At 37.1% G+C, this 27,560-nt stretch overlaps 1 protein-coding gene across 5 annotated transcripts in view; it reads right to left on the reverse strand.

Annotated features, from left to right (window-relative positions):
- RPS6KB1 (ribosomal protein S6 kinase B1) overlaps positions 1–27,560 on the reverse strand; it is a 52,029-nt gene that overhangs the window by 21,520 nt on the left and 2,949 nt on the right. For 4 of the 5 annotated variants that reach the window (XM_027568369.2, XM_027568367.2, XM_027568370.1 and 1 more), the window contains 11 exons: positions 22,331–22,380; positions 21,193–21,313; positions 19,895–19,963; positions 9,811–9,958; positions 7,649–7,706; positions 6,100–6,200; positions 4,030–4,120; positions 3,755–3,845; positions 3,152–3,259; positions 2,554–2,616; positions 2,080–2,157 (listed from right to left, as the gene is read on the reverse strand). In XM_027568369.2, coding sequence (XP_027424170.1) covers positions 2,080–2,157; positions 2,554–2,616; positions 3,152–3,259; positions 3,755–3,845; positions 4,030–4,120; positions 6,100–6,200; positions 7,649–7,706; positions 9,811–9,958; positions 19,895–19,963; positions 21,193–21,313; positions 22,331–22,380 — 978 coding nt within the window. Of the gene's footprint in view, positions 1–2,079; positions 2,158–2,553; positions 2,617–3,151; positions 3,260–3,754; positions 3,846–4,029; positions 4,121–6,099; positions 6,201–6,773; positions 7,016–7,648; positions 7,707–9,810; positions 9,959–19,894; positions 19,964–21,192; positions 21,314–22,330; positions 22,381–27,560 lie in introns of those variants that run through there. The other variant, XM_035724802.1, reaches the window with a different exon arrangement.

Below are 27,560 nucleotides of genomic sequence, written 5' to 3' on the forward strand. Positions count from 1 at the left end.
CAACATCACTAAAAAAAAATACAAATACACATTATGCCTCCTGACTAAAATATACAACACCAAAAGTTTAATCTGAGGCAGATTAAGTATCTAAATCTAAATACTAGTTTTTGGAAATACAGGGAACAGGTGAATATGGTCAATGACACTATGGGATTAAAATCAGCAAAATCAAAGTTAGAAACCCTACAGGACAAATAGTCCAGTTTCTTCAGTAAGTACTCAGGAAAGGAATCGAGAGGGGGGTGGAAAGAGACCTAAGAGATACGATAACCAAACTGTATAAACCTTAACTGAATTCTTATTAGAAGAAACCAACAGAGAGGAAAAGAAAACAAAAGAAACCGGGGAAATTGTCAGTTTTTTAGTTGTGATGATAGCTAGCAGTGCTGTTTATGTTTAAACAAGATGACCTGACAAGCCGGACCGTTGGTACAGAAGGGTTAATTATCCTCCTTACAATTATATATGTGAAAATTTTAAAGCAAGTCACCTTGTGCTCCAGAACCAAATTATCATCATCATTATCTTCCTCCTCCTCCACCTTCATTCCAAGAAATAGAAAAATAAACTATATTTTCTCAAATTCTGAGGTGGAAGAAAGACAAGAACTAACACACTAACTCATGTACTCATAAATACACTGTTCTGCAAACATAAAGGCAGAGATCGGGTGATATGCCTACAAGCCAAGGAATGCCAAAGATTGCTAGCAAACCACCAGAAGCTAGGAGAGAGGCACAAAATGGAACGGAAGGCTCTCACAGCCTTCATAATGAACCAAGCCTGTCAATTCATTATCTTGGACATCTAGTCTCCAGAACTGCAATACAATAAACTTCTGCTGTGTAAGCCACCTAGTTTGTGGTACTTTGTTACAGCAACCCTAGCAAACTAATACACATTTATACTATATTTTGAAGAAAAAAATTCCCAGAAAATCAAATTCAAAATAGGGTTGAATCAGAGGGTAACCACACTTACCCTGGTGAGCATTTTGTTATGTATATAACTTAAAATCACTATGCTGTATACCTGAAACTTATATATTATTATGTGTCAACTAAACTTCAATTTAGAAATAAAAAATAAGGGGCACCTGGGTGGCTCAGTCAGTTAAGTGTTTGCCTTCAGCTCAGGTCATGATCCCAGGGTCCTGGGATCAAGCACCCTGCTCAGCGGAGAGCCTGCTTCTCCCTCTCCCTCTGCTGCTCCCTCTGCCAAATAAATAAATAAAATCTTTAAAAAAAAAATAAAGAGGGGCGCCTGGGTGGCTCAGTCATTAAGTGTCTGCCTTCTGCTCAGGTCATGATCCCAGGGTCTTGGATTGAGCCCCACATCCAGGTCCCTGCTCAGTGGGAAGCCTGCTTCTCCCTCTCCCACTCCCCCTGCTTGTGTTCCCTCTCTCGCTGTCTTTCTCTGTCAAATAAATAATCTTAAAAAAAAAAATTTAAAAATTAAATTAAGGGCACCTGGCTGGCTCAGAGGAGCATGTGACTTTTTTTTTTTTTTAAGATTCTATGTATTTACTTGAGAGAGAGAGAAAGAAAGAGAGTGCAAGCAGGAGGCAGAGGTAGAAGTAGGTTCCCCAATGAGCAGGGAGAGAGAGACCCTAGGATCATGACCTGAGCCGAAGGCAGATGTTTAACTGACTGAGCCACCCAGGTACCCTGAGCATGTGACTCTTGATCTCAGGGTCGTGATTTTGAGCCTCATGTGGGATACAGAGATTACTTAAATAAATAAAACTTTAAAGAAGTTAAAAATAAAAAAATAAAGAGAGTAAAAGATTATACTCCATAAAAATAAAATACAGTTGAATTAAGCAAACAGCAAAAATGTTCTAACTACTTGAAATATTTAGTTGTCTTAGGCAACCAACTTAAAAATAGTTAATATACTCATCAATTGCTGCTGGCAGTAGTCCTTGAAAAGACTGTACAGAATAAAGATTCTGAAGAGAACATAAACCAAAGTTTTCTGAATTGTTAATATAAACATAACTTTTCTGAATGCTCTGAGATTTTATTCTAAAAAAGTACCAGGTCCTTCAAGTTATATGGTTTCATGTATACATACCAACAGAGGTTTAAAGGGGGGCTCCACCTTCCGAGCTAGCAGTTCTTCCCAGTTAATATGCCTGAAGAATGGATGAGCCTAGGAAAAAAGAACAGGAAGAAAAGTCAAGGCGAACAGACTTCACTGGATTGACAAATTAACTGTTTGAAGTTACAAATCACAAAATAAACTATACTATTTATTTTTTAGATTTTACTTATTTGAGAGAAGAGAGAAAGCATGAACATGAGCGGTGGGAAGGGCAGAGGGGAATGGAGAGGGAGAGAGAATCTCTCAAGCTGACCCAACACAAGGCTCGATCCCAAGACCCTGAGATCATGACCTGAGCCAAAACCAAGAGTCAGATACTTAACCAACTGAGCCACCCAGATACCCCACAAAATAAGCTATACTTTAAACAACTCCATACAACCTCACAAATACATAGAATTAGCACTATCTTCCCCTCAAACCACCAAAAAGGCCAATCCCTACTTGAACTTCTCCAGCATCCCCAGGACCAGCTCCAAGCCGAGAAGCAGCATTTCTTTTCAGCAGCTTTAGGGAGGGAAAACAAAACAAAACATTTATGAACCTTAGTCAAATTGATTATTTTTTATTTACAGAATTTGCTTGTCTATATTGCTTCTCTATTTTGAGAAAATAGGTTCTATTAATTACTACTAAATACTGCTTGGGAATAAAAAGGAAAAATCTTTTTTTTTTAATTAATTATTTGAGAGAAAGAGAGCAGAGAGAGAGAGAAAGCACACACAAGCCGGTGGGGTTGGGGGGGGAAGGGGCAGAGGGAGAGGGAGAAGCAAACCCCTGCTGAGCAGGGAGCCCAACGCGGGGCTTGATCTCAGGACCCTGTGATCGATCAATGACCTGAGCCGAAGGCAGACGCTTAACCAACTGAGCCACCCAGGCACCCCAAAGAAAGAAAATCTTTAAACAAACAAATTTGTACTTTACCTGCAAAAACTGTAGGCTTTTTTGTTTAATATATGTGTATGATTCTTTATTCAAAAATGTATGTTCAATTCTATCTATTTAGATCCCAGTAGTTAAGGGTTATCGTTTCGTGTCCTACCTTTTTAAGCAGATCTCTGGCTTCTTGTGTGAGGTAGGGAGGCAAATTGAGTTTACATTTGAGGATTTTGTCAATTGTTTTCTTTCTATTCTCCCCAGTGAACGGGGGCTAGGAATAGAAGAGAGTGAGAAAAATTAGCATATAGAAAATAAAATTATCCATTTTCTGAATTAGTCAGCTATGCATAGAAATCAGAAATGTATGCTGTGATATGGGCTGACTGCTAAAGATCTATAGTTTTTAAGCAATGGGAAAGAAGAAATAGCAACATCTCAGAAGAAACTGGGTTTCCACTATTAACTTTATGTTATAATAGGTTAGCCATGTGATTTTATGCTTTACTTTCTCCTTTTATAAAATAAGGGCAGTATCTATTTTATACCTCTTTCACAGGACTGACATGACAAATCATTTTAACAAAAATGTTTTTAAAAGTATAGGGACCCATTCTACTACCAATAAAGCATTATTAGTGTTATTTTTTTTTTTTAATAACTCCATCAGTAACATTTTTAAAAAGCGCAGGAAAGGTCTCTTGCCATAATGATTTAATAACTACTCAGCACAGACCATAATACATGCAGCTTTTAACTGTGCACCTACTGCTCCAGTCAGCATGTCATACATTAATGCTCCCAAACTCCACCAATCCACAGCACGATTGTGGCCACTTCTCATCAAGATTTCAGGGGCCCTACAATGAGAAAAATAGTATGCCTAAAAAATTTACCCATTTGCATATCATCTGAATTAGAAGTTTAAAAACAATATATGGAGCCAAATGATGCTATAGAAAATATATAGCACACTATTAAACCAGGTAAAAGTTAGCTATTACTCCCGCAAACCAGTTATATTTCTTTCAACATGCAGCTCACATGTATTCTATTGTTCCACAAAATGTGTGTGTGACTGTTCCATCATGAATAGATTCTTTGCATAGTCCAAAGTCTGTCAGTTTCACATGACCTACAATGAAAGATCACAGCATAGTTATTCTGAGAACTCTAAACATGTGCAGTGTTTGAATGTATCATACAAGACAATAATCTAGCCTTCCATTTAACTTTTTCTGCCTTAAATATTTTTTGAAGATACAACTAGTAAGGTGCCATCCATAAAATGGGATGCTAACTTTTTAAAGCTAACAGTCATTTTTTGCCAATGATGTAATATAAAAGGAAAATAGAGAAAAAAAGTAAAACAGCTTGTCCAAGCCTCTAGCTCTACCATCCTGAGAAAGCAAGCCCTTTCAAGAAAAATTTCTGAAAGTCTGGTTTAAGTACACAAACCCTAATAAAGCTATGCTGTACCTTTTAAAGGTCTGACACTGTATTTCAAATATATAACTTTTTACCACAGTGAACTGTGACTGGACAGTTTTTTAAATAGTCTCAGAAAGTCACTATAACAAGTTAGCTTATTATGCCAATACTGCCAGGTCAGAAAAAGAAATGAAATTGCTATGGTATGGGACTGTCATCTCTAATCCAGAAAGTGGAAAACTCACCACCTTACACAAAGAACATTTCAGTTCAAGCTTAGCTTTACTGAACTGTTATTAGATATCCAGTGGTTCAACCACCCCAGGGACCCTACATTCCAGGTTTATTTCAGAGAAAAGAAAAGGCAATGGCCTATTGGTACAAATGTAAATGTGTACTTTACTCTGACACAGAAAAAAATATGACCTTTATTTTCACAGAGCCACCTGACACACTCAAGCTTATGGATCAAAGAAGTTAACTAGTCATTTCCCTATTCTATCCTTTGCCTTAGAATTCAGAATCAGAATCCAGGTTTGGGGGGATGGGAGCAGAACTGGGAGGGAGACAGATACATAGATTCACAATGAAGTACTTGGTTAAGTAGAGCATTTCTCTTAAAAAAAAAAAAAAGAAAAGCATAATATGAAACATATTCATACTAGTGTCAGTTGTCCACACCATTTCCTGTCCAAGAATTTAAAACCCTTAACCACCTCATGTATCATTTTGTAGACATTGAAGGATCAGCAACTGCTACCAGCAACCCGACAGCCTGGTTGGCTAGTTGCTCCTTTGGGGTATAAGTGAGCTGTGAAGTCTACCTAGCCCAAATTACTCTTGCATAAACCAAACTGTCTATAGCAGCATGCACTTGTAATCAAGACTCAATTTCCTCTACCTACACCTGTACAGAATATTAGCCTTTCTGATTTTTATGTTTGTTTTTACAAACAGCAAGAATAAACTGATGCCTACTAAACATTTTCTTTCCAAGGCTACATCAAATATTTTGGTTCAATTCTAATCCTTTTTTTACAGCATTAATAAAATTTATCATAAAAAGTATTGCTTCTGGGGCACCTGGGTGGCTCAGTCATTAAGTGTGTGCCTTTGGCTCAGGTCATGATCCCAGGGTCCTGGGATCAAGCCCCGCATCGGGGTCCCTGCTCAGCGGGAAGCCTGCTTCTCCCTCTCCCACTCCCCTTGCTTGTGTTCCCTCTCTCACTGTCTCTCTCTCTGTCAAATAAATAAATAAAATCTTTAAAAAAAATAAATAAAAAGCATTGCTTCTAGTATTTATGTATTTTTATCATTAAGGAAAACTCAATTTATAGGGTTAAGATCTACTTTCCAATTTAAGGAAGAAACCAAAATTAAAGTTTGGACTGGCTTTTGACTCACCACATGTTATGTAAAGATTTCAAAAGAATGACAAGCTATAGAGAGCAAGGACTAAACCAAAAAACACAGTTAAGTGGCCAGTTATTCCTAACTCCCTCTAATCTCATCAATCACAAATATCTAAATACCTAAATCTCAGCAAGTATTATGATGCCATAAATTCTGAGGGAGCAATGTATAATAGATACATGATTATGGGGCTTTGTAAATGACCATGACCTGTGTGGGAGGATTTTAAGATGATTATTTACTATAGAATGGTTTACGGTATATCTCCACCTTGGTGATTAAGCATGATATTCTCCGGCTTCAGGTCTCTGTAGATGATCCCCTTTTGATGTAAATGCCCCAAAGCCATGGAGATTTCTGCCAAGTAAAAGCTGGAAACAAAAGTGATTTAATAAAATTAAAAAGAGTAATATACTCAAAGCAGTTTATGTATGGAGCAAAATTCCTTGAAAGAAATACACATGCACCAAAGACCAAATTAGTGGGGATGGGGGTGGGTATGGGGGAAAGAGATGGCATAGGATGCTGCCAAAAGGCATGGTGACATTTATGTTTCACTTATTTAGTGAAACTATAAAATGTTTTGTTTCATCATTAGAACATACTGCTAATTGCAAAGAAGTCCAGAATATGCCAAACTGTCACTGGTTTTTGTTCTATTTGTGTAGGAATTAGGCCAATAGTCATTCAGATCAGAGCAAATTACTCCCACCCACCCCCAATTTTAAAATCCCATAGGACATAGGAACTTTGTTATTCTCAGACAGCAAGTCTTAGTTTCAAAAGATACCTTATAAATAACCTGACCCTTAGAAGCCCGCTCATCCCTTAATATAGCTGCATATTTATATACAGTTCATGCCCACAGTATCTGCCCTCCCTCTTGCCAGCCAGCCCACAACTATAAACTGTGTGACACTCAAATTTATCTACCTCAAAAGAATAAAGGGCTGAGTCAACCCTGTCTGGATTCGAAAAGCACAAGGCACTGCAATACTGGCTGCATAACAATGTTGCAATCCTGCAGATTACTCCAGGATGGAGAGGGTGTGTCCTAGAGGACTGAGGCAGTTTCACAGCCAGCAGAACCACAAATACAGCCTCCAACACGGCTCAGAGAGCCTCCTCCAAAAAAGGGTACTTCATCCCTAAGGCTCTTAAATGCAGCTTCTGTGTTAGAAAAGGCCTGAAATTAAACAATGGAATGCAGTTTGGTAATTAAGGTAGAAAAAACATTTAAGTGTTTTCTATTCAATTAATGTGTAGGATAAACTGATTTATTGTTACCCAATACTGTCATCTCACAAAAGGATGTATATATTTTTAATTTGAAGCAGATGCCATCTTAAGAAATATAAGGGTAGATCCCATCCTGGCCATAGAATCAATCCACAGATGATGTGTGCCGGCTTATCACCTCCCTAAGACTGCACCTTGGGAACTGGAAAGTCTAAAAAAAAAGAGGAGATGATTTCTGATACTTTCCATTGTTCCAGACATAAAGTTTCACCGGAAAACCACACTCACCCACAGCCAAGGCAGGCAGCTTACCAATTCAAGGAAAGAAAGCCCCAGTGAGAATGGTTCTGTTAGGAACTGGCGTGAAGAGCGTTCCACCCAAGGCCTGGGGGCAAAGGAATGATGTGACCTCCAAAAGCTGCCCGTCCCAAAGATGCTTCTCCCCCTTGAAGTCCTGAGTGACTGACTGGCTCCAGAACAATTTATTGAATCATTTGGCTGCCCACAGTGGGAACAGGACTTTGCTTTTAATTCTATGAATCATTACCTGAATCCCTGCAACCACAAAAATTTCACTTACCAGGCTGTGTCTTCCATAAATATTCCCTCTCTTTCTAACTGCATAAATAATTCTCCCCCTGTAAAGAAAAGGAAAAGATATTAGAAATAAAACAATCTTCATTTCCAACCCATTTCTAAGCACAGTTAAAAGATATCAGTCCCTTAAAAATAAAAAACAGATTCTAAAAACTACAGGTTTAAAACTAAGTCTTCAGGATTCTATTTTTAGCAGTGTTCTCATTTTTACGTGAAATATGTATTTTGGAGTTCCAGGTTTGTACATCTTTAAACTTCAAAATAGTTATAGATTCCAGACCTGAGGTTAAAAAGATAATCTTGGTTAAAACTTCTCTCACATTTTACCCTAAGCAGAAAAATGTTAGTATATAATTAAGCCACCCTTACAAATTAAAATTAGTGAATGCCCTTATTCCATATTTTCAGATCTCTTAATCCAGAGGAACCTAGCAGCAGCTTTATTAAAAGCATGGCACTGTTTTGAATATCAAAATAATGATAATAAAGAATTAAATCCCACTGAATAATCTTAGAATCCATGAGCCCGCAATGATGTAAATCAATGAAGAGATCAAAAAATTAAGTTTTAAAATGGGAGAGAAGGGAAAGCTCTTTGTTACAGAATGCCAAATAATGAATGAGGCACGATGGAATAAAAAAAATCACTTGGCAATCACTATAGTTAACTGTTTCAAGCAAGAATCAATGAATGCTAAAACTGTATGTGAAAGCTTGATGAGAGACAAGATATTTCAATAATCCCAAAGTATCTCAAGATACTTATTCATTACAAAGGGAAAACTTCACCAGGGAAAACACTGGCCAACACCACCTTATAAGTGTGATCAAAGTGAACATCAACAATAATGGGACAAAGATATAAACATCAGGTACCTCCTGATCTGACAGTGAAGGACACAATGTCATTTTGACGGTCCTCCCCAAATGCATAACCTGATTCTAATCTTGAGGAAACATCACATAAGCCCAAATTGATGCATTCTACAAAATAAGTGGCCTATATTCTTCAAAAATGTTAAGGTCACGAAAGACAAAGAAAGCCTGACGAACTGTTCTAAATTAAAGGAACCTGAAAGATATTACTGTATCAGTGTTAATTTCCAGTTTTGATAATTTTAGTAGAGTTAAGATACTGTCATTGATTTTAGAAAATATACACTGAAGTATTTAGGGGTAATGGGAAATCATGTCTGCAACACTCTCTTAAGCAATCCAGAAAAAAATTATGTATATACATATACATGTATACGTATATATGCATATACATGTATATACATACATACACACATATACATATACACACACCCATACATACGTATACATATACGGAGAGAGGGAGAGAAAAGAAGGATGAAACGAAACAAATGTAAAATGATAACACTTGGGGAATCTAGGTGAAGGGTATGTGGGAAGTCTTTGTACTATTTCTGCAACTTTTCTGTGTAAATCTGAAATTATGTCAAAATAAAGTTACCCAAAAAAAGGCAACAACAGTCACAAAAAAGTTGCTAAATTCTGCAGCTTTCTGTTCCATGTTACAGGCCTTTGTGAAACCTGCTTTTCAGAAAACTCAAATATGTTGGCTGGAAATAGATACCTGTGATCTAGAAATGGTAAGAAGCAACAAGTTTCGAGGAGGTAGTAAGCGCTGGAAATTGTGGATGTCTTCCTACGTAAATTGCATAGTCTATCAAAAAGGCTACATTCAACCAAAAAATTCTTCTGTTTAGAGATGCAATTTCGAAAATACTCAACATCTTAAATACTCTCAGTAAGTTTTCCATTTGAGTTTAGAAAGAAATGGCTTTGATGATTCATTTGAATTATAGTATCTTACCCGAGGGCAGTCAATGTGATGGCTCTGTATCAATTAGGTGTTTATTTTAAGTAATTGATTACAAAAGGATTAGGATTAAGATAAAGTTTTACAGATGGGGAAAAAACTTAACCTTTCAAGTTTCCTTCATATTTGTCTGCGAAAAGAAACATATGGTCACATCTGAATTCCTTATGTCAATGTATTTGTCAATTTTAAGAACTATTTAATCACATTGGGGAAAAAGCATTTTTCCAATGGAAAATAATGTTTGACCCAGTTTCTGGAGCAAATGCAAATAATTACACCAAACTGAGTGTACTGACCGCTGAGATACTCAAGGATGAGGTAGAGTTTTCCACCAGTCTGAAAGGCATAAATTAAATCCACAATGAAGGGATGCTTTACTTCCTCCAGAATATTCCGTTCTGCTTTTGTATGAGCTGTATCTTTAGCATTTCTTACTATCATTGCCTAAAGGAAAAGAGATGATCTATAAGAACAAAACAGTAGACATTTTTATTCTATAGTAACTGGAAAATCTATTTTGTGCTTTTCTTGCCAATATTAAACTATTAATCATAGTTCCCACTAGAGACTGAGATAGGAGTAATGGAAGACATTCACTTCTCATATATATCTGCACTGTTCGGATTTTTTGCAGTGAACATGTAAAATGACAACCTAAAGATACCTTTTTAAAAAATGTAAACAGGTGAAGTTTATTCATATATTCACTAACTGTCAATGTCTACTATGCTCCAGGCTCTGTAATAAGAAAGAAGAACTAACAGAAGTCTCCAGCCTATAGGAGTCCAAAGTCTTGGGGAAGAGAGAGAAGTCACTGCAGGTAAGCACAAGGTGCTTTGGGAGAACAGAGGAACTACATCTGACATGGCAAGAAGTGTTCCTGGAGGTGGCAGTACCTAAACTGTATCATAAAAAATTATTAAAATGAAATACAGAGGGTAAAAAAAAAAAAGCATTTCCAGTGCCAAAGAGGCTTGACAGGACATGTCTAGGGAATCTATAAGTAGTTCAGTATGGTTAGAAGTGGCTAGAGATTAGGCTGTCGATGTAGGTGGAGACCAGGAAATGGAAGACCTAGGTATCTAGGCAAAAGCGTGTGAATCTTATCTTAGAGGCAGAGGAAAAATGTTGAGGTTCTGAAAATGAATAACCCTTGGTTTTAAGACAGTTTTAGTAGCAGTGTGGAATTTTAGGGAAGAAATGAGACCAGTTAGGAGGCTAGTACAGTAAACTAAGTAAAGTAAGACCTGTAACTAAGAAAATGAAGTTGGGGGGCACCTGCGTGGCTCAGTTAGTTAAGCATCCGACTCTTGATTTCAGCTCAGGTCATGATCTCATGGTGGTGAGACTGAGCCTGGCAATGGGCTCCACGCTGGGCATGGCAGCTGCTTAAGATTCTCTCCCTCTCCCTCTACCCTTACCCAACCCCCTCTTAAAAAAAAAAAAAAAAAGGAAAAGGAAAATGAAGGTGGAAAAAATAAAAAAAGAAAAGATAAAGATGTATTATCAGCCCTTGCTGACTAGGTTGAGAAGAAATGATGATACCACGGTTTCTGCATAAGTAACAGAACAATGGTTATCATTCAGTAACAGGAAATGGAAGTCAAGAAAAAAGTTTTGGGAAAATGATGCATTGTTTTGGACATGTTAAGTCTAAATTCTAGGACTAAGTTCTGGTACATCTCCAGTAACATGAAAATGCATATACACAAGGTTATTAGTTGCAATATTATTTACAAAAGTGAAATGTTAGAAACAATCTAAATGCCCATGTATAGAATATTGGATAAAAACCTATGGACTATCTACCTAATATGTAAAAAAAGCTATAAAAAGAACGGGGACTATCTCTATGAAAGCAAGGTACAAAAGAGCATACATGGCCTAACAGTATCACAGTACACTACCTTTTGTGTAAGAAAGGGGAAACAAGAATATGTATATGTATCTCCTTAGATCTTCAATAATGAACACAACTAAGATAAACCAAAAGCTAATGACGGTGGAAAGATTAAGTAATGGGACTAGACTTCTGAATACATCTTTGGAATAAAACCTCAATGGTTTTAGCTTAGCTAAATCAAAATTTTTTTTCTCTTACCTAAATCAAATATTATTGTGATTATAAAATGGAGGTTTTTGAATTCTGAACCATGGTAATATTTTATACATTCCAAAACTTAAATTAAATCAGCAACGATGGGGGAGGGAAATAAAACTGAACACAACAGAAATATATAAATGTAATTGAATATTACTCTGATAATTTTACCATAGGAGAAAAAAGATATTTAAATAACTTTACACAGCATACTCTTAATGACATATATGTAAGCATAACAAAAATTGCAAAGAAATCTTATGCCACACTTAGTAGGTTTGTAGCTGTTAATAATATTGATATTGTAATTCTCAAACTATTATGCATATATTGTACGACTGAGCAAATGAGTAAATTTATTGATGTTACTACCAGGCTTCTCACTGTGGAAAACCAGAGATGTAAATATGGACTGAGATAAGAAAAGCCCTATGGAACTAGACTGGAATTAGGGATATCAATATGAAGCCATGATTTAAAAAGAAAAACCTCCTAGCTCTACCCACTGAAAGAGCCAGAAACAATGACACTTTAGTAGTAAGGAGCATAGCTGGCACCCAGATCTTGGTTTCTCCACCAAAAGAAACCAGGGTTCCTTAGAGAAAAAGATGGTTCTAAGCCAGAGTTAGGGAAAGTGCAAGGGAAATCCAGAGCACTCTATTATACCAGGAAGTACTCAAAAACTGACAAGGACATATCAGGGACATAGAAGCCATCTTAAAAGAGTTCTCTCTAGCAAAATTTAGGACAATTTGAGAACCAAAATGAATAATGAAAGAAATGGATAACACACTGAAAATAAAAAGTCCATACTGACTCTTAAAAAATTAAATTTAAAAAAGGAAGTATAAAAAGCTCTTTATAGAAGAATGACAATACAGAAACAAAATGGCAAAATAGAAAAGTCTCCATTTTGTAATCACCATAGTAATATTTGATTTAGATAAGAAACAATGGATGATAAAACCACTGGGTAAAAGATTATTAGGATGGAATATTCATATCCCTATTATACCATACACTGAGAATATAATACTCCTGCAAAAAGTATTTAACCTAATTTAAAATTTAGGTGTTTTCATGAGTAAACAATCAAACATATCCAAATTAAGGGATATTCTGCAAAACAACTGGCTTGAGCTCTTCAAAAAATGTAAATGTCATGAAAGACAAAAGAAAAGGGTGGGAAATGGCTCCAGAATAAAGGAACTAAAGAGACAGGATAACTCAATGCATATGTGATCCTTGGTTAAATCCCAAATATTAAAAACAAAATAAAACAGCTATAAAAGATAAACTGATACAGCTGAGGAAATCTGAGTATGGACGATGTATTAGAAAACAGCACTGTTTATCAATGGTAAGTTTCCCAAATGTGATAATTACGCTGTGATTATATGTGAAAATGCCCTTACTCTTAAGAGATACAAACTAAAGAAAATAAGGGTGAAACACCATGATGCAGGACTCGATCCCAGGACCCTGGGACTATGACCAGAGCCAAAGGCATGCCCAACCAACTGAGCCACCCAGGCACCCTCAAACATTATTTTTTAACTGCTCAGGAGGTTTGAGTTTTTTAAATAAATAATTCTGAGAAAGTCTATGAGGCAAGAGACTTAAGAGATAAGATGAAAAATTAGTAAAGTAGAATCACATAAGTCAAGAAAACAGAGTTTCAAAATGCTGTGGTCGGGCGCCTGGATGGCTCAGTTGGTTAAGCAACTGCCTTCGGCTCAGGTCATGGTCCCAGGGTCCTGGGATCGAGCCCCGCATCAGGCTCCCTGCTCCGCAGGAAGCCTGCTTCTCCCTCTCCCACTCCCCCTGCTTGTGTTCCCTCTCATGCTCTCTCTCTCTGTCAATTAAATAAATAAAATCTTTAAAAAAAAAATGCTGTGGTCAATAGCTTCAATGTAACAGAGAAGTAAATTAAGGATGAATTAAGTAAAGACCACTGAATTCAGCCATTAGGAGACTGGTGATGACAAGAGTTTTATTGAAATAGTAGAGTCATTAAGTCAAAATATAGTGAATGAAAAAAATAATAAAACATGACTTCTCAAGAAAGTCAGCTATGAAAGGCAAAGAGGGTGGAAGCCATAGGAAGACTTTGTGAGAAGAAGGATTTGTTTTACTAAATATGGAAAAGACACGAATATACTTAAACAAAGAAAGAAGTAAGGATAGAGAATGGAAAAAGAGAAAGACGTGACAAAGACCCCTAACAGGCAGAAAGAGAAAGGCTCCAAAACAATAGAGGGCTTAACCTTGGAAAGGAGAGGAATTTATCTCTTACTAACACTGGACAGAAGGAAGTAAGGACAAATGAAAATGCAGATTAATATGGTATTAGGGGTAGGGATTAGAACAGGAATTGGAAGGAAATCACATGTGACAGCCTCAAATAGGAAGAGAGGCAGTATACTAAAGAGGTAAGAGGGACTGATAGCAAAGTTATAGAGAACAGAAGAAGTTGTCTAGGGACATGAAGAAAAACAGCTGGTGGGGCGCCTGGGTGGCTCAGTCAGTTAAGTGTCTGCCTTCAGCTCAGGTCGTGATCCCAGGGTCCTGGGATCGAGCCCCACATCGGGCTCCCAGGTCAGCAGGAAGCCTGCTTCTCCCTCTCCCTCTGCCTGACACTGCTTGTGCGCTCTCTCTCTCTCAATTCTGTGGCAAATAAATAAAATCTTAAAAAAAGAAAGGAAGGAAGGAAGCAAGGAAGGAAGCGGGAAAGTAGGAAAGAAAAATAGCTGGTGAATACTGAGGGTCCAAATGATTTGGGGACTACGAATTTGTCCTAGCAGCAATCTACAAGTTTATGTGATTTCTGCCAGCAATGCTCAGTAACTGAGATACAGGAATAAAGGAACATTAACAACCAAACTTTTTTTTTTTTTTAGATTTTATTTATTTGACAGAGAGAGAGAGACAGCGAGAGAGGGAACACAGCAGGGGGAGTGAGAAAGAGAGAAGCAGGCTTCCCGCGGAGCAGGGAGCCTGATGCGGGGCTCGATTCCAGGATCCTGGGATCATAACCTGAGCCGAAGGCAGACGCTCAAGGACTGAGCCACCCAGGTGCCCCAACAACTAAACTTTTAAAAGTAGGACTTTCCCAGGGGCACCTGGGTGGTTCAGTCATTAAGTGTCTGCCTTTGGCTCAGGTCATGATCCCAGTGTCCTGGGATTGAGCCCCGTTGCCGGGCTCCCTGCTGGGCAGCAGGTCTGTTTCTCCCTCTCCCACTCTGCTTGTGTTCCCTCTCTTGCTGTCTCTCTCTCTGTCAAATAATAAAATTAAAAAAAAAAAAAGGACTTTCCTAAACATAAGGTCAATTGGGGCTAGCAAGTGACTGAAATGGCAGATCATGCTGATTAGGCTGGATTCAGAATAAAGTGAAATAAGAAGGGGGTTAAGAACTTTAAAAAAAACCCAGAAAGGTCAAAGGACTAAAAGGTTGAAAGCCAAAGACCAAGCATTGTGGGAATAAAGAAGTGAGAAGTTATTGTTCTATTGTAGTCCAATACTTCAGAGGTGGAGAATACAGCTATGGGGGATGGTAGAGTGGAATGGAAGTGAAAGCTGACAGAGTTGAGATCAAGGAATTAGAAAGGCTAGGCTACTGATTACTTATCTAATATAAGGACAGCGAAGACATACAAGATGACAAGGCTTAGGAGAAAAAAAATGATAAAAGGTAAGGGAGGTTTCAACCTCAATGTAGAAAGGATTTTGACAAGATAGAAGAGAAATTGTAAGAATAAACTTAACAGTTCTTCCCTTGAATTATGTAAGCAGAGTGAGAAGAAGAGACCACATTTGCCTCAAATGCTAAATCCTAGTATCTAGTGTAATGCCTGGCACACTGCCAGTTCTCAATTGATTCAGTAAAAGGAATGGAAGAAGTATGACCAATCTGTGAACCACAAGCCTTTAGCCAAAGGGTCTAAAATTTACAGTGTGGGCTGAATTAATGCCATGGGCAATAATACTTTGCTCCCAGGGTACATTTTTGTTGCAACTGGTAGGAAGAGAAAGTCTTTTCCTCAACATTCCACCCTGAGAAAATACCCAAATAGTACCATTCCTGTAAAAAATCCCAGGAGAACTGATAAATTCAAACAGACTGTCCAGATGCAAATACCTCATTTAAGATAAGAAGACACGTGGTTCTACTTTGATTTGATCTTCAAGGCTGGAAAGAGATATGTTCTTACTGCGTACAGAGTTCAGGAGGGTTAATAATTATAAAATCAGAATAAAGAAACTCAAAGGCAGCATACATCTTATCTAGTTAGGAATTAAAATTCTGGACTTAACCCTAGCAACCTCTTCACTTTCATTATTTATGCTGTGAGCTTGTTTTCAGGGACAGCAAGGAAAACATGAGACAGCATCTGACTCTCTAGCCAAGCTTGGGGAAAGAAAAACCCTGAGAGTGGGAGGGAATGGTAACCAAGCAAAAGGAGAGGCGAGCAAGTTAGGTTTTGAATGCCTGGGGCTAAAAACGAGGTCTGACATTTAGCAGTAATTAAGTCTATGGATTTCCCAATACACTGTGCCTATCCACCAGCAGCGGAAAAACAACACCCTCTTCTTTTCATTAAAGATGTCCATGCCAGAAACATACTTCACTCAAGATAGAATTATGATTAATTATGGTCAGCCCTGATTATAAAATATATCAAAAGGAATAAATTAACCTAAGAATCTTGACCAGTACTTCTTTCAACATTTCTAGGACAAGCATTACTATACTATCTCCAATTCTATACCTAACATGTTTTATAGATGAAAACATCATTAATATCAAATGATTCCAATGGGAAAGCCAGACAGCAGATTAATACTGACTTATTGATACAGAAAGTGATGTTCAGAATATCTAAACTGCTTCTTTTAAGACAATCACCAGGGGTGATTCCAGCTGGCTCAGTCAGAACAGCATCAGCATGTGACTCTATGCCCCACACTGGATGTAGAGATTACTTAAATAAATAAATAAACTTAAAAAAAAAAGACAATCACCAATAAAGTTGTGGTCATATTTGTTCCTCAGCTTTTAAACTAATAAGTCATGTATACTGCTCAAATGAAAATCAGGAAGATAAAGATCAAGGTATTACAAACCCTACAATTTTTGTTAAAAGTTGTTTCAATTGTCTTTTAATATAGTTTTGTAGTAAGACTTGTTTTAAGACAGTGTGATCTTTTCAGAAATCAATCCCAAACAAAAAGAACAAGAAACCAAACACACATAACCCATTTTCAATAAAACTAGGAAATGCATCTAACTCCACACCTCAAAAATGAAGAAAACAGAGTGGGATAAAGCAATGGTACATGACTCAGTGGAGTAGAATATGATCAAATCTAAATGCCTGCACAGAGAACTCAAAAGAAGTTGATTCCATCTATAGAACCTTAGTAGGTTCAAAAACTGGAGACAAAAATAAAAAGCAAGAAAGGAAAAAAAAAAGAGTCATGAGGGACTGCAGAAGGCAGAAGGTGGAGGACTAAAAACAGGTAGATTACTAGCACTTGGAAAGGTGTACTCTCCAGAAAAAAAAAGAGTGAAGGATCAGATACAGAGTGAAGTGCTAAAGTAAAAACTTGACTTCAGTGAAGGTCTGCATGTTGAAAGGTTAAGATCTTCATCTCTTCTCTCCCATCCAGCTCCAGGATGCTTTTTCTAGGCAAAAGAATTGAGGATCTTTCTCAGCACCAACTGACTACAATGATATTTCGAGGTTCTCCGTCAATTGCCAGCTAACCACATGACTGTCCTAAACAGATGGAACTTCTGATCAGCTTTTCAGAGTTCTACTCTTAAATATGAATAATCAGTGAAGGACACCAGGCATCTAAAGAAGGCCTTTCACATGGAAGAAAGAGACTAAATCAAACTCAAAGAAAATAAGAACTTAGAAAAGAAGTACAATGCATAGAACAAAAGAATATTTCAAAGAATTATCATTAATACCCTCAGAGGAATAAGATAATGTACTCATAAAATAGGTTGCTATAAAAAGAAAAAATGAGGGATGCCTGGGTGGCTCAGTCAGTTAAGCATCTGCCTTCGGCTCGGGTTATGATCTCAGGGTCCTGGGATCGAGCCCCACGTCACGCTCCCTGCTCAGCAGGCAGTCTGCTTCTCCCTCTCCCTCTGATCCTCCTCCCCGCTTGTGTTCCGTCTCAAATAAATAAAAAATATTTTTTAAAAATGAATAAATAAAAGAAAAAGAAAAAATAACAAAGCTCTGGGGAATGACAAATATGATAGCTTAAAAAAAACAGTAAAAGGATTAAAAAATAAATTTCTAGAAAAATCTCAGAGTAAACAAAAAGATAAAGAAATAGGCAAATGGAAAAGATAAGAAAAATAGATGATCAGTCCAGGAGGTCCAATATCCAACTAACTATAAATCCAAGAAGAGAAAACAGTAGGGGGGAAATTATCAGAGACCATATAAGAAAACCTCGTAGAGCTGAAAGATTGGAACTTTTAAGACTGAAAGAGTAAAAATAAAGAAAATAATAAGGATCAAAGCAAGATAAACACACTGTAAAAAATTTAGAACAAAAGAAATCAAAAGAAAATTTTAGTATGTTTAAAGAAAAATAGATCTCTAGGGATGCCTGGGTGGCTCAGTCCGGTAAGTGTCTGCCTTATGCTCAGGTCATGATCCCGAGGTCCTGGGATTGAGTTCCACATCTGGCTCCTTGCTCAGCGGGGAGTCTGTTTCTCCCTCTGCCTGCTACTCCCCCTACTTGTGCTCTCTCTCTCTCCCTGACAAATAAATAAAATCTTTAAAAAAAGTTAAAATAAATAAATAAATAAGAAAGAAAGAAAGAAAGAAAGATCTCTAAAGAAAGGGGAATCAGGGGCACCTGGGTGGCTCAGTCAGTTAAGCATCTGTCTTCGGCTCAAGTCATGATCCCAGGATCCTGAGGATCAAGCCCCACATTGGGCTCCCTGCTCAACAGGGAGTTGGCTTCTCCCTCTCCCTTTCCCTCTGCTGGGTCTCACTCAATCTCTCAGATGAGTAAGTTTTAAAAATCTTTAGGAAAGAGGGGCGCCTGGGTGGCTCAGTCATTAAGCGTCTACCTTCAGCTTGGGTCATATTCTCAGGGTCCTGGGATCAAGCCCCGCATCGGGATCCCTGCTCTGTGGGAAGCCTGCTTCTCCCTCTCCCACTCCCCCTGCTTGTGTTTCCCTCTCTCACTGTGTCTCTCTCTGTCAAATAAATAAATAAAATCTAAAAAAAAAAAAAAAAAAAAAAATCTTTAGGAAAGAATAAAAAGAAATGGGAATCAGTATGGCAAGGGACTCCTTAATAGAAACACTTAAGGCTAAATGAAAATAAAGCAAAATCCTGGGTGAAAATGATTTTCAATTTCAAAACCACACTCAAACAAGCATAAGGGTGTAACAGGAAAATTTTCAAATATGCAGTATTTCCCCAAAAATTTACCTTCATGTACCCTTTCTCAGGAAGCCACTGGTAGTTGGTCACCAAAAGAGGGAACAAGGGCATAAACTAAGATAAAGGAAGATCTGGGATCCAGGAACAAAGAATCCAACACTGATGGAACCAAGGGGATACCAAGGGTTGTGGTGGAAGTCCAGTAACGGCAGCCATGCCTCAAGAGCTACCAGTACAGACAGGAATAGGGGGACAGAAGGTTCTGATGGAATTCTACAGGAAAATAAATGGAACTGATAGACTACCTAATAAGTGGGACCATAGAAAATTGGCCTGAACAGAGCTGTTGGAAGGTATGAGAAGACAACAGACTCAAAGAAAACAAAGCAAAATGAGAGGATGGGGAGAAGGGAGGAAGAAGTGAAAGAGAGTAGAGTGGAAGTCAATACATAATTCTAAAACTGCTATATTAAGTGACAGCAGAACAAGCTTATTACTTAGAAATATGGAGACCAGAACAAAGAGCTAAAAGAGTTACTTCAGAGGAGAATTAAAAGAGCTCTCCTTTCCACATTCACCAAGCAGAAAACAGGAATACCAATAATGAAACATATCTCACATTCTAAGAGGACTTGTCATATTGTGTTAGAAATACATTTTCTTGACTGAGAATTTTAGGCCAAAATGTGGATTTTATAGCAATTAACAATAAAGTTGGGGAGGGGCGCTTCGCTGGCTCAGTCAGTAGAGCATGCAATTCTTGATCTCAGGGTTGTGGAGTTCACCCCCTATGTTGGGCGTGGAGCCTACTTTAAAAAAAAAAAGGGAAAAGGAACAAAGAGGAGGGAAGGAATCACCTTTTTAAGCACCTTCATGGCAAATATTTTCCCAGTATTTGCTCCTGTTACTTTTCGTACTTGAAAAACCTGGATAAAAAATAAGTGTTTGTTATTAAAAGCTAAACTATGCTAGTCACACTCCCTTAATTCCTATTTATAGAAAACAGATGATACAATAGTTTATATTCTTAAAAAAAACTAGTAACACAAAGACTGTGCAAAAATGATGACCTCAAAGAGCAGACAATATTAAAGATTTAGTAATAAAATCTGTTAATCATGGGACTGTCCTATTTGGTCTGCTGACATCTGGTGGCAAAGTTGGCCAGTGACCATCCAATAATGAGCACTCTATATAACTTCATACACAAAATCCAAGTTTTCTTGGAAAAAGCTATAATCAGGGTTTCCAGAAGCAGAATACCAAAAGTAAAAATTATATTTTTAAGTTTCTTCCAGGAATGCCACTGTTCTTGCTTCACATAAAACTTTAATAATAGTTGACAGAAATTACTGTTTACCTATTGCTTAAAAAGGCTAACTATATAAAACATCATGCAATAGCTAAAATAATGTGAGACTCAAAGTGCACGTGTTCCACATTCGAGATGATTAGAACACATCAGAATGTGTCCTTAAGCCTAAGAAGAACCTACAAATGTCATGCTATGAAAAAATTAACACTACACAGTAGCATAAATAGTTCTTAAACTTAATCCTAACTACTAAAATGTTATCCAAATTCTATGTTTTGATAAAGAATAGCTAGGTATAAATTTTCTTGGGCAGAATACACAAAGGTGAGGTCACAAATTAGAAAGACTTGGGCAAAATATGAAGCTAAGAAGTTCTCTTCATTTTTCTTCTCCCTTATATTTTTCAGCTTCCCTAGCTCTAATGCTCCAAATACTGCAAGTCAAAGAAAACCAATTCAGATATAGATCTCAGTAATATTAACAATTTAACATGCCATTCCTCCTAAAAGTAAGGAGTGGTTTGTTTTTTAAGAGAATACCTCCAGAGGATACCATTTAAGCAAAAGAAGGAAGGATTCCTCTAATAATAGACTTTGCCTGGCACAGTTGCCTATTTATTTATTCAACAAATATTGACTGAGTGCCTATTATGTGTCAGTCTTTTATGTGTATGTTGGTAGGAAGAGAACTTCTGTACATCCCTCAAATAATACCAGGTTAGGTGATCATATCCTTTGCTGACAGCTAGTAAACAAAGATTGAAGAGGACCGCTAAACCAGAATCTAAAAATTAACCTACCCAAGACAGACAACAGCTCTTATTTCAAAAATACTTCCTACCTTTCCATAGCCCCCTTTACCAAGTACCCGAAGTAGCTCAAAACATTCTGGTCTGATTTTTTCTGGCCCTCTGTTCACACTAGTTTCCGAAATTTCAAATTTCTCACAATGTTCCATGCCACTGAGGAGAAAAGTAAAACCAAAAGTAAATTCTCAAAAAGTTAAATTATCTTCAGTTTACTATCATTGTAATCCAAATAAGTAAAAAGGAAAAGGTATATAACAACAAATTTACTACCTGTGCTCTCAGTAAACTAATGATTCAATGGCAAGGTAGGTCAAGATTAGGATGGCTTGATAATTGCTTATCTGCTTGTTTACAGAATATGCTATTATCATTTTTTAAACATCAAGCACCCCCAAACTAAGATAAATTAGAACAAGTTTATTAAGTTGACAAAGGAAAAAAAGTCTTCTAGCTATTCATATTTAGTTCATTCAAAATGTCTCCGAGACTAGGTATCATCCAACTAATTTGGCAGCTTCAGAAAATCTGGGAACTCTGTAAAAGTACCCAATTAGTTCAAGAATTTATGCTACAAAAATTCTTGCTAATAAAATGTATCCATGCACCTTTCCATATCTACTATTAGCTTGATTTAAAGACTCCAAAAGTGGCATTTAAGTGGCAATTCGTCCCTTCAATGCTTTTTATATGAGTTATCCTGGTCTACCCCCAACCCATGGTTTTTACTTAAGGTTGGGGTACAGAGCAGATTAATCACCATTCTCATTTAATAGAGTTTGCCTAAAATGACTTGAGATTGCACATATCTCTGTATGAATGATGTATTACAAGCAAAACAAAAAGCATTTGACTTTGGAAGTCATTTCTAAAAATTTTATTTTTAAGTAAGAAAAATTAACTCTCTAATAACCTAATGAAAATTCCTTACCCACTCAGACTCATATTCAGTATACTGTAAGTCAGAATGAACATCTTTCTCTCAAAATCTATATATGATCTCAAAACCCTGGATATATTACTGTATGGTGCTAAATTCAATAAACTAAGTTTACATATATGACTAGATAATTAAGAACAGGTTATTGGAATCACATGATGGCTACAAACTGGAACTGATAAAACCTACTTGTAAGAAAGACAGCACAATGAAATCTTTTCATATACACTTACAGTTCATATGGTCCAACTCCCCCATGGTCCATGCTTTCATTTAACTGACCCTGAAAAATATGTTAAAGTTTTAAAAATAAATAATCTCATAAACATAGAATCAAAATACTTAATGCTTCACCCTACTACTAAAGGAGAAATGAAATAAACCAGCTTAAAAATTCTCCATACTTTAATAACCAGCAAATGTGGTGATGAACAAAATAAGGTACACGATACCACAGGGATTTCACTTTTAATTTTCTATGACAATTAAGCTACAGATGCTACTGATCAATGATCTACAAACAAAGTAGGTGATAGCTCCTTTAAAAATTACATTTATTCAAAAGATATATTTTGTGTATTATGAAACTAAAGGCACCAGATTCTAAGTATGAATTACTAAATCAAATGATTTACATAAAGTGCTGTTCTGAATATGATTCTGATACACAAGACTAACATAACACGTAACTACAACCTAACTAAGCCTACAGTAACCACAACCAGTCTAAGATACTGTAGTGTATAATGTGGCTAATCAAAGCAAAATAATTAAGCATCACCCTCAAAACTGTCAAGAGTTACGTTGGCCAAACATTTTTATTCTGACCATAGTATAAATGGATGCAAAATTTAATTAACTTTCTGTACACTAACAATGAACAATTCAAAAATGAAATTAAAATAACTCTGTTCGCAATAGCATCAATAATAAAATAGCATCGATTAGAAAAAATTTAACAAAAGTGTAAGACTTATACATTTGGTAACTATAAAACATTGCTGAAGAAAATTAAAGAAGATCTAAATAAATCAAAAGACATTCCACGTTCATGGATCTGACAACTTAGTATTGTTTAAGACGCTTATACTAACCGAAATGGTCTATAGATTCAACTCAATCCTATCAAAATCCCAGGTTCCTTTCTTACAGAAATTGACAAGCTGACCATAAAATTCATACAGAAATGCAAGGGACCCAAAATAGCTAGAACAATTTTTGAAAAAAGGAGAACAAAGTTGGAGAACTGACATTTCCTGATTTTAAAGTGTATTTACTACAAAGCAACAGCAGCAAAGACAATGAGGTACTGGGATAAGGACAGACATATAGTTCAATGAATTAGAATTAAGAGTCCAGAAATAAACCCTTATATTTATGGTCAACTAATTTTTGACAAAGATGCCAAGAAAATTCAATGGGAAAGAGACAGTCTTTCAATAAATGGTGCTAGGACATTTGGATATCCACATGCAAAAAAATTACTTTAGTCCCCTACTTCACACCATATTCCACCACACTAAAAAAGTAACTTAAAATTCATCACAGGCCTGGGGTGCCTGGCTAGCACAGTTGGTTGGACGTTGAATTCTTGGTTTCGGCTCTGGTAGTGATCTCAGGGTCATGGGATTGAGCCCTGCATCAGGCTCCATGCTTAGCACAGAGTCTGCTTGGGATTCTCTCTCCCTTTCCCTCTGCCCCTTCCCACTGCGTGTACACACTCTCTTTCTCGTTCTCTCTCAGATAAATAAACCTTGAAAAAAAATTGATTAGGGCCTAAATATAAGAGCTAAAACTAGAAAACTCCTACTAGAAACCTAGGACGGAGAAAATATTCATAATCTTGGGATAGGCAATGATTTCTTAAGACACATCACCAACGGGCACCTGAATGGCTCAGTCAGTGAAGTGTCTGCCTTCAGCTCAGGTCATGATCCCAGGGTTCTGGGATCCAGCCCCACGTCAGGCTCCCTGCTCAGCGGGAAGTCTGCTTCTCCCTCTGTCCCTGCCCCCACTCCCTCTTTCTCTCGATCACTCTCTCTCTCAAATAAATAAAATCTCTGAAAAAGACATCACCAAAAGAACAAATGATTCAAGGAAAAAAAAACCAATAAACTGGACTTATTCAAAATTTAAAACTTTTGCCCTTCAAAAGACATTATTAAGAAAGTGAAAAGAAACCCCACAGAAGAATATATAAAGAACTTCTACAACTCAAAATTTTAAAATAACCCAATTTTTTAAAGTGTTAGAATCTGAATAGGTATTTCTCCAAACAAGATACACAAATGGTCAGTAAGCACCTGAAAAGGTGTTCAACATAATCAGCCATTACAGAAATGCAAATACAAATCAAAATCACACTGAGATACCCCTTCATATCCACTAGGGTGGCTATAATTAAAAAGAAAATTAAGTTGGGCAAGAAGTAGAGAAATTAGGGGCGCCTGGGTGGCTCAGTCATTGGGTGTCTGCCTTCGGCTCAGGTCATGATATCAGGGTCCTGGGATCGAGCCTAAGCCCCGTGTCCCGCGTCCCACGTCCCGCGACGGGCTCCCTGCTCCACAGGAAGCCTGCTTCTCCCTCTCCCACTCCCCCTGCTTGTGTTCCCTCTCTCGCTGTGTCTCTGTCAAATAAACAAATAAAACCTTTTAAAAAAAAATTAGAAGTAGAGAAAATTAGAACACTGGTACACTACTGTCAGGAATGTAAAATGGTGCAACCTCTTTAACAGTTTGGCAGTATCTTCAAAAATTAAACATAGACTTAACATATGACCCAGCAAATCTACTCCTAGCTATCTACCCAAGAAAAATAAAAATATATGTCCCATAAAGACTTGGGCACAAATGTTCTTAGCAGCATTATTCACAACAGTCAAAAAATGGGAACAACTCCAATGCATATCAACTGGTGAACTGAAAAATTGTGGTTGATACATACAATGGAATACAATTTGGCTTTATGTACATACTATGACACAGATGATCTTCAAAAACGTCCTGTTAAGTAAAAGAAGCCAGACACAAAAGTCCACATACTGAATGATTTGGTTTATATGGAATGTCCAGAAAAGGCAAATTTATAGAGATGGAAAGTAGACCACTGGTTACCTATGGATTGAGGTGGCAATAAGGAGTGACTATAAATGGGCCCAGTTTAACAGTGATAGAAATGTTCTAAAACTAAATTGCAGTGATGGTTGTACAACCCTATAAATATACTAAAAGTCACATAATTGTTAAAAAATAACTTGGCAGTAGAAATTCAGTTATTAATATTATAAAATATAGCTTTAAAATGAGTATTCTTGAATATAGTCTGGTTATGAGCCTTTCAATTTATACAAAAGGATATCACTTAATTGGGCTTTCAAAAATGATGTTTTTTTAAGTGTTGAATCACTACATTGTACACCTAAAACTAATATTACACTGTAGGTTGACTAACTGGAATTTAAATACTTTTTTTTTTAAGATTTTATTTATTTATTTGACAGAGGGAGACACAGTGAGAGAGGGAACACAAGCAGGGGGAGTGGGAGAGGGAGAAGCAGGCCCCCCCGCCGAGCAGGGAGCCCGATGTGGGGCTTGATCCCAGGACCCTGGGATCATGACCTGAGCCGAAGGCAGATGCTTAACGACTGAGCCACCCAGGCGCCCCTGGAATTTAAATACCTTTTAAAAATGCTAAGTTTTTAAGTTTTTATTGAACATTTTAGAATAATTAAAAAAATATTTAGGTGAACACATCTTCCCTCAAAGGTAGCAGTGCACATTCAAGCTACACAAAGAAAACTGATAGTATTTTTTTTTTTAAGATTTTATTTATTTATTTGACAGTGAGAGAGAGCACAAGCAGGGGGAGCAGCAGGGAGAGGGAGAGGGAGAAGCTGGCTCCCTGCTGAGCAGGGAGCCCGACATGGGGCTCGAGTCCCCGGGACTCTGGGATCATGACCTGACCCGAAGGCAGAAGCTTAACCAACTGAGCCACCCAGGCACTCAGAAAACTGATAGTATTCTTAAACAAGGGACGCTTAAATGCCCCCCAAACTACAGATTTTCAGCCAAAATTTGCTCATGGTGTGAACAAGTCAGGATGAGGTCTAATACTAGGGATGTATGTTTCAATGTTAGACTGAGCCAAATGGATGAAGCAGTATCAAGGGGAAAAAAATTCTTGCAGTTTCAACTTGATACAGTTTCTTTTGGGGGGTAGGGGTAGTTATGGTTAACGGTTTTTTGGTCTCTGGTGCTTCACATAATCACCTATGATGGCTTCACTTTAAAGACAAAAGACTAACTTCTCCCAAATGTGATAAAACTGGTAATATATAATTGTTTTTACTTTAATGTTAGTTTTACTTAATTTTAAATTAAAGACCACAGGGTAGTTAACACTAAACCATGACTTTGAAGCCACCTAGAAAGATATGCCCTGTGGCTATGTTTCATTTCCGGAGCCAGCCAGGCCTGTATTACCACCTGCATCTGTGTTCATAACTTCCTACCGTTATCTTCTGGAGCAGAAGCATTTGAGGCACAGTGCTTTTCTGCTACCCATGTTACCTTTAGAAAAGTCTCACACCAGAAGCATCAGGCTAACATTATATAATACATAGACAACTTTTCTTTCAGAGGAAACTTTTTAGATTTTTTTCTTCTGCTTTAAGCTTTATGACCCATCCAATACTCTTTTTCATGTGCTACTATGATTGACAAAGTGAATCCTGCTCATCTAGGGTACTATTCAAGATATATTTCAAACCAGCCCACCAAACTATTTCCAAAGTTTTAAATTAAAATTGTATATAAATTCAAGTTAATATGCCTAAAATCCCAATCAAAGAAGGAACATTTCATAAAAATGTAAATAAATTGTTACAGAACGGGTGAAATATCCTTAATCCAGATATTCATTATACTGTTTATCCACTTTCCTGGCTGTTTGCTCACAGACATTTCCTTATAAAATAAGATTCCGTAATTCAATGAATTGGGAGAAAAGGAGTAAACCTTGCTCAAAATCTTGAGCTATTTACAAGTGCTTTATAGTGCCCATTATAATGCGGGATAAGCATTGATGTTTTTCTATAATTTTTCATAACAGTGAATATTAGCTATAGCAACTTCATTTTTCAAAGCACTAAAAAATTTCAAACTTTTTGCTCGATAAAAATCTGATATCCCAATCTGAAACTCATGCAGTAAGCTTCTGTGACTACTTCAATTTTGAATTAGTAAAAATTAAGGATTAAACTTTTCTATTACTCTTCTAACTTTGTGTCTCCACAGAAAACAGGTTTCCAACATCTTCATAATCTAGTGAAAATCTCTAGAGGAAAACTTTCCCTTAGTTTCAACTCACTCTCCCCAAATTATACCATCACCAATGAAAAACGAACAAAAAAGACCCAAACCTAACCATCCAGCCCCCTCCAAAAAACGCTCTTACCCGCTGCTT

The sequence above is a fragment of the Zalophus californianus genome, chromosome 16, assembly GCF_009762305.2.
Source record: "Zalophus californianus isolate mZalCal1 chromosome 16, mZalCal1.pri.v2, whole genome shotgun sequence".
NCBI lineage: Eukaryota > Metazoa > Chordata > Mammalia > Carnivora > Otariidae > Zalophus > Zalophus californianus.